Source organism: Notothenia rossii, assembly GCF_949606895.1.
Source record: "Notothenia rossii genome assembly, chromosome: 7".
NCBI classification, from domain to species: Eukaryota; Metazoa; Chordata; class Actinopteri; order Perciformes; family Nototheniidae; genus Notothenia; species Notothenia rossii.
In genome coordinates, this window is record NC_136905.1 from 75,869,788 (window position 1) to 75,877,279 (window position 7,492).

General features: G+C 42.5%; 1 protein-coding gene across 3 annotated transcripts in view; it reads left to right on the forward strand.

Annotated features, from left to right (window-relative positions):
- LOC307046291 (uncharacterized protein) overlaps window positions 1-7,492 on the forward strand; it is a 53,912-nt gene that overhangs the window by 14,100 nt on the left and 32,320 nt on the right. For all 3 annotated transcript variants that reach the window (XM_079692665.1, XM_079692666.1, XM_079692667.1), the window contains exons 22-34: window positions 79-378; window positions 599-826; window positions 1,261-1,377; window positions 1,642-1,968; window positions 2,397-2,741; window positions 2,882-3,060; window positions 3,539-3,755; window positions 3,868-3,966; window positions 4,223-4,387; window positions 4,699-5,046; window positions 6,177-6,313; window positions 6,952-7,081; window positions 7,252-7,425. In XM_079692665.1, the coding sequence (XP_079548791.1) occupies window positions 79-378; window positions 599-826; window positions 1,261-1,377; window positions 1,642-1,968; window positions 2,397-2,741; window positions 2,882-3,060; window positions 3,539-3,755; window positions 3,868-3,966; window positions 4,223-4,387; window positions 4,699-5,046; window positions 6,177-6,313; window positions 6,952-7,081; window positions 7,252-7,425 (2,766 nt within the window). The remainder of the gene's footprint in view (window positions 1-78; window positions 379-598; window positions 827-1,260; window positions 1,378-1,641; window positions 1,969-2,396; window positions 2,742-2,881; window positions 3,061-3,538; window positions 3,756-3,867; window positions 3,967-4,222; window positions 4,388-4,698; window positions 5,047-6,176; window positions 6,314-6,951; window positions 7,082-7,251; window positions 7,426-7,492) is intronic.

Below are 7,492 nucleotides of genomic sequence, written 5' to 3' on the forward strand. Positions count from 1 at the left end.
AGTGATGAGTTTGAAGCTGGAGTGAAGTTTAGGGCAACTCCTGATTTATCCCCACCATACCTTTGTCCTCACCTTCAGGCTGTTATAAACTCCAAACCTGAGGGAGAGTCCAAGCTGCTCGCCCTGAAGACACAAGCTGAAGCTCTGTGTGAGCATCTGGAGGAGAGCAGGAAGGCAGAGGTTCAGCAGTTGGTAAAAGACTCAGAGCAGCAGTGGAGGAACGTTGTGCAGGCCGCCAGGCAGGCAGAGCTCCGCAGTCTGACGGACGACTTTGATACTCAGAGTAAAAACACTCAGTCCTGGATCAGAGACAGGCAGCAGAAGCTCCAGTCTGTGGGAGCTCACACTCCACCTGATGAGAGATGTCACACAGCGCAGGTCAGTTTCATCTTAAATCACTGTATATGAATATTAAGGAATCATCTTCACAAGATATAGATTTTCACGGATCAAGGGGCGATCTGTGGCTCAGGGGCTAGATGGTGTTTTTCAAGTGCTAAAGCCAAACCTTTTCCTTCCTTCATTCCCTCTTTTTAAATGTAAGTACAGTTGAACTGATTCAACTATTACATGTAATAAGCGTTTGTTTTGTTTGTAGGACATCTTGAGCTCCAAACCTGAAGGCGACTGTACGGTGAACAACCTGAGGAGGCGGGCCCAGGGTCTGTGTGACCATCCGGACGCAGACCAGGGCAGGAAAGCCCACGTTCAGAAGACGATCAGAGACACAGAGGAGCAGTGGAAGACCGTCCTGCAGGCTGCCAAACAGGTGGAGGCTGCTGCAGGAGCCGAGATCTCACAGAAGACTGAGAAGAGAACGCTGGAGGTACTTCAGCACTATGACAGCGTAACATCTTGGTTTATCATGAAAGTCACCATATAAAGTCCTGGTTCAGGAAATCATCCACTGATTTGTTCAAAATGATTCAGCTTATTCCTGTGTAACTTGAAATTCTTACTTTTTTGAGTCCTTAAGATAGATTACAATTCTCAAAGAAAAGCATTTGTTCACCCATCACAACACTTTCTATGTTGTTTAATAAATACATATTTTGTATCAGTGTGTCAGAACAAAAAACGGTATGGCAGTAAAATAAATGCGTATAGTGAGGCTTTGCATACGCCGTGGTAGGTGATACATAATACAGTATGCTCGGAAAAAATGACTGACATAAAGTTGTTACCCTTCACGTTGAAAGGTGTTTTTAAAAAAAAAATGTTTTAAACCAACTCATTATGTGTTTCTTTTCTCCTCTTCAGTTGAAAGAATTTGAAACCCAGCAACACGACACTGTCCGCTGGCTCACAGACTTCCAACAGCAACTGGACTCACTTAAGAGCCAAACCAAACCCAAGGACCGACTGCAATCTGCTCAGGTGAGCTGATGGGTCACCTTACAGGGAGAAGGTCACATCTCCATTGTCCTCTTTGGATCCAAAATGTCTTAATTATATAAGAAACACAAATTCAACTGCCAGTAAGACCTCTTTAAAGCCTCATTAGGTTGATAGGGGTCACATTCAATTTAGGTTTTAGTCTCAAACTACTGTCTATATCAAAGATTATCTTTATGGCTTCACATACACAATAGCAGTCTTTACCAAAAGATGATAATTATGACTTCTGTTTTCTATCCCCAGGCCATTATCAGCTCTAAGACCAAAGGAGACTCGATGCTCCAGGAGCTCAAGAGACAAAGCCAGATTCTGTGTGGGCAGGACCTCGAGGAACCCAGAAAACAAGAGGTTCAGCAGAAAGTAAGAGGTGCTGAGGAGCAGTTGGCGAAAGTCCTGCAGAGCGCTAAACAGGCCCAGGATCAGGCTGAGAAGCAGTGTGCTCTGGAGGGAGAGCTGAAGGAATATGAAGCTCTGAAAGAAGACACCAAAGCCTGGCTGGAAGAAAAGCAGAAGAGCCTCGTCTCTCTGGATGTTCAGGCAGATCCAGAAAGAACAATCACCACGGCACAGGTCAGTTTGAAGCTTAGAGTATTGGAGAACAAAATGTGGCATGGAGTTTTTTGTTAAATTATATTGGCTAATTGTTGTTAAGCATTTTTCAGTTTTCATTTCTTCACGTATATATGTTTTCCATTAATGTACTTGATATATTTCTTTGTTACTGCTAGTCACGATGTCTGTAGAAATTCATCCCTTTATTAAAAATGTCAAGTCTTTCCAAAATATTTGATGGTAAATTAGATCTCAGTTTTCCATCACTGGATATTAAAAAAAAGAAATGTTTTAATAAACTGAGTTTCGGTCATGACAGGACATCATTTCAATCTAAAACTAAAGTACCAAGATTGATTTGTAAATGTATTAACAATAACTCTTTGTATAAAAAAACACTTTCGATGACATTTAGAGATATTAAGGTAAACATGTTTTATCCTCAGACTATCCTGAGCTGTAAGCCTGAGGGAGACTCCAAGCTGACTAAACTGAGGAAACGGAGCCAGAGTCTGTCAGACCAGGAGGATCTGGAGGAGACGTTAAGACAAGACGCTCAGCAGACAGTGAAGGAGTCGGAGGAGCAGTGGAGGACCGTCCTGGAGACCGCCGAGAACACTCTGAAGAAAGCTGAGGTCCATTACTCGCTCTCCAGGGAGCTGGAGGCTTTCCGCAGCAAAGCAGGGAGCACCAAAGCGTGGGTGAAAAAGCTGCAGCAGCAGGCCGACTCCAAGGGCAGCGGCACTCAGGGCAGCCGGGCTGAGATAGAGGACAGACTGAACACAGCACAGGTACAGTGCAACATATCATAATAGAGTTTTTGAATATTGAGGTTTGTTCTATTCTGTGAAGTCATTCTTTCCATCTTTCCATTAAAGACTTAGAGCAGTTAAATATAACTATTACAAATTGTTTATGATTGTGTCTTTAGGCTATTTTGAGCTCCAAGTCGAAGGGAGAAGCTCAGGTGATGGAGCTGAAGAGGCGAGCGGAGAGTCTGTTTGAGCAGGAAGATCTGCAGGGAGACAAGAAACTGGAGGTCCAGAAGATGGTCCAGGACACTGAGCAGCAGTGGAGGACGGTCCTGCAGGCTGCCGAGGACACACAGAGGTACAGGAAGATGAGGGAAACCCTCTACTTGTTTTCCATTTGAAATACATGTCACCGGCTCAGTTACATATCAGCTGACAGAAGCTTCTTATCAAAGTTCAGTTCTTTTTGGCGTCAGGCATCTTAAAAGTGTTCTTAAGCAACACACTCAATTCCTTTCAATGACGAGGCTGGGATTTGAAAACATTTGATCAAATCTATGTATTGAACTGTTGTTGGAATCCTGTTCCTCAAATTCAAACCCTATCTAATTTTATTTAAGTAGGCCAATATCCCAAACTATACATTTGTCTCAGGGGGCTTTTCAGTATAAACAGTTCAACAAACATAATGAATAGATTTAAAAAAAAAAAAAAAAAATTACAACATAAACAATCCAATTGACAAAATGAAAATGTGAACCTATATTTCATTGTTGTTCATTGCAACTCATAGCCATAACAACAACAACTGTCTTTAATCTGCTATTACCCATCAGGCAGCTGAAGGGTGTTGTGGAGCGCCTGGGGTCCTGTCAGTACCAGCGAGGCCAGGCTGAGGCCCGTCTGTCTGAGTATCAGAAGCAGACCTCCGGCCTTCCGAGGGTCTTCCCCTGGCCCGGCCTGGGAGAGCGGAGGCAGGCGGTGGAACAGGCCCGCACCCTGCTGGAGCAAAGCACAGCTCTGGCCCCCGTCCTCTCTAACCTCCGCACACAGGTACGAGCACAGGAAGCCTAAAGCTAAATGAGTGTGATTAGAAATACGTGAGACACATGTGAGGTTGAGTTGTTGATAAAATGATCATCTTCACTGCATTTGACCCCTGAAGGCAACCGAGCTGTTTGAGATCACACAGGACATTGGCTGGTCAGATCAATCAGTGGCAGACAAGGAGAAGTCCATTCCTCCTCTGCTGAAAGAGCTCACTGTGAGTTCTACATTTTTGTCAAGATTATAATGAGATTGTATTTGCTATATATTGAGACCAAGTGTCAAATGTAAACTGTCTAAATATGACTTAACTTGACTATGATGAATACAAAATTAACCAGAAGATTGTAGTGCAATTTAATGAAGAAGAAAAATGCTTCTCTAAATCTATTTAACGGGCTCAACAAATAACTTAAAATATAAAAATAGCCACGTTTCTTTGTCTGAAAAAATGTAACTACTGTTGTTTGCAGGAAGCGGTAGCAAACCTGGAGCAGGGCATGGTGACGGAGAGGCAGTGCACCCAGCTGGTGGAGCAGCATGTAGCAGCTCAGGATTGGCTGAGGGAGCACGTTAAAGGCCTGGGAGCCCCTCCTGCAGACAGAAAGGGTCTACACAACACTATCAACACTCTAAAGGTCAGACACATTTACACATCATTATTAGTTTAGATATTTGAGAGAAGCCAGTTGCAGCAATCTGTCACGGAAAATATTGAAAACTGAAAAAATCTTAACCAGTAACAACAACAACATTTCCAAGCTTTTTGTAATTACTGGTTAAGACATGTTTTGATGATAACTCGTGTTTGAACTGGGAATGTGTGTTGACTTGTTGTACAATGACTGGCATGTCTCATCTTGGAACATTTATTGTATCCAAATATTAGGGGCTCTTTCCAAGAATGTCAATTGCATTCTAATAATCTTTCTCTCCCTGCTGATGCCAGGCTTTACTCCAGACAGTGGATAGAGAGCAGAGGGAGATGAAGGAGCTGGACTCTGCCAGAGACAGTTTGCTGAGCCTCTGCTCCCCTGGAGGTCGGGATGCCCTTACCCTGGAGGTCAGCCATCTCCACGACCTCTGTGCCACCTCGGAGCGGGAGGTTAGGGAGCGCCTGGCGGCCTGTGAGGTTCGGCTGGAGGAGCAGGACAGTCAAGTGGCCAAGAAGGCCCAGGGGCTGAAGGATAAAGCTGCAGTGCTGCAGTGGGAGCTCCGCTCTCTGGACCAGGCGCTCAGCTACAGCGAACCGCAGAACAACATCGATCAGCTCCAACAGCACTGGAACAGCCTCCAGGTATTACTGCTTTAAACTGGATGTAACCACCCCACCATTCTATTATCAGTTAGAAGGGTGAGTTCCAGGGAATAAATCTGTAGAAAAGGATTTTGTACAGTAAGTGAACCTCGCTAGTAAATGTGACAAATGAAGAATATCATTAGGGATGCTCCGATCGATATCGGCCGATATTCACTCTCTGCCGATCGATCGGTGCTCTCTATAAATGCCGAACGGGAGAGCCGATCACATGACGTAAAATACACTTTTCTCTGTGAGCGGCAAAAACAAGCTCACCAAAATGGCTTCACCAGTCTGGCAGTATTTTAAGGTGTCCGAAAATGACAGTAAAATAGCGGTATGCAACGTGTGTGAAGCAGAAATCCTGCAGCTCCCCCCGCTGTGACGGACCGGTGAGCGGAGCAACACACACAATGAGAGTTAGACCTAACACACTTAGCTATTTTATCTACCTCTGGAACAAGCTAAACTAGTTATACATATATTTATTCTTCACTGTCGGGTCACTCATTACTGGATCAGTGAGCTGCATGAGATACTGACAGGCTGTCAGGGGAGAGAGAGGGAGAGAGAGGAAAAGAGAGCGCTTCCGCTCATTTCTCCCGTGTTATTATCCAAAGTTGATGTAAACTTGAATAATGTACTTCATTTGAATGTAATAATTATGTTGGTTGTTGTTTGCGCCAGTGAATGAGCCCCATTAACTGAGCCCCATTAACTGAGTTTTAAACATCACTTTAAATGGAAGATCCACATAGGCCCCGCCCACTTGATCGGATTGGCGATTCCGGCGATCGGCCCCAAAATTGGCGATCGGAGCATCCCTAAATATAATTCATTGCTTTCAGGCCAAGAATTTTCTATTGTTATTCTTAACTATTTTCATGTAAATCAATGTTATAGGAACATATAGATTTATTAAGAGATAAAAAACATTTGTCCAACAGCCTCCGAGTTATTATTACCTTATTTATTCTTCAACAAATCTCAATGTATCTACCTGTTTTATTATCAAAACTGCTGCTATGTTCCACACGCAGGCATGCTAATATTGCTCTATTTCTATGTTACGCTATTGCAGGAATGTGAATATTACTTATGTGATGATGTCTTCCTTCTTCTGTTAGAAATGTGAGAAATCCCTAAAAGATTTGGGTGTGAAAGTTCATGACCTTCACCAGGAAATAGAGGTTACGTCTGCCACTGACGAGCTGCCATCAGAAGTGATGACTTCTGTGAAGTCCTTATGCCAGCAACATGACAGGTACCACCTTTAGATGTCACATATAGATGAAAACAGCCTCATTATATATTGGGGATTTACTTTGATTGTTTCTAACATTAAGACAAGCAGCAGTTTTTTTTGCAAATTTTTCTTTGAAATATACATTTGTATTTCTCTCAAAGTTTAAACAAGAAATATGTAAACCTGATGAAGTTGCATGACATGCAGTAACTGTACACTTCATCACTGGAGCTTTTTTAACTTGATTTAGCCTTCTTGAACGGATTCCACACATTCTCAGCTGGCATTTTCTATTTCAATTTAGTTTTCAATTATTCTTACCAGAAACATGCCTTAGTGGATCACTCTGCCCAAGCTTGGGCAGAGTGATCCACTAAGGCATGTTTCTGTTTCAATGGCATGGAAACACAGAGTTCTCCTGTAATTATAAACTGATTGCATGTTATCTAATGCCTTAACTCACATTTACACATGAACATTTCTGTGTATTGTTGTTCCATAAATGTGTTTGTAATTTGTTCTTGCAGTTGTTTCTTATGCACACTATTTTTTGCTGGGGAAACATAACAAATGTTTTAATTGTGAGCTAATTTAGTATAAATCATGCGCATGCAAATGTTGTTTAAACAATAAATGTGATTTAACTATGTCTACAGTCTAAAGTCCAGGATGAGTGAGCGTCAAGGAACCTGCTCTACAAACACAGCACGCTGTCTGATGGACTGTCTCCATGCTTTGCAAGACTGGAACCAGAGCAACCCTTCACAGTCCATTTCCTCTGTGCAGGTTTCTGTCTTTTCATGCTTATTGCTTTCTTTTAGTAAACATTTATACAGTTGAGTAAACTTGAGGGCTGCTTATTACATCTCATATTTTGCAATCCATGATCAACATTTCATACACACACTGATTTTTCATCACGAAGCTCTTTAATATGTTTTTCCTCCTTGTGTTAGGCGAAATTAGAGGAAGGTGAAAAGTTGCAGTCCGGCCTAAGGGATGCGCTTTCTCACGATCAGTTTCTAAGAGACTGTTTGAAGCCCGACTTGGCTATGAAACTGGAGAGGGATTGTTCAGAAAGACTCACCGAAGCAAGCACACATAAGGTTTCTCTTCGCCTGAGCTTAAAGGTATTTTATGCATGTTTAACAGATTTATATATAATTCATAGTTAATTAACTATTGCAATTTTTTATT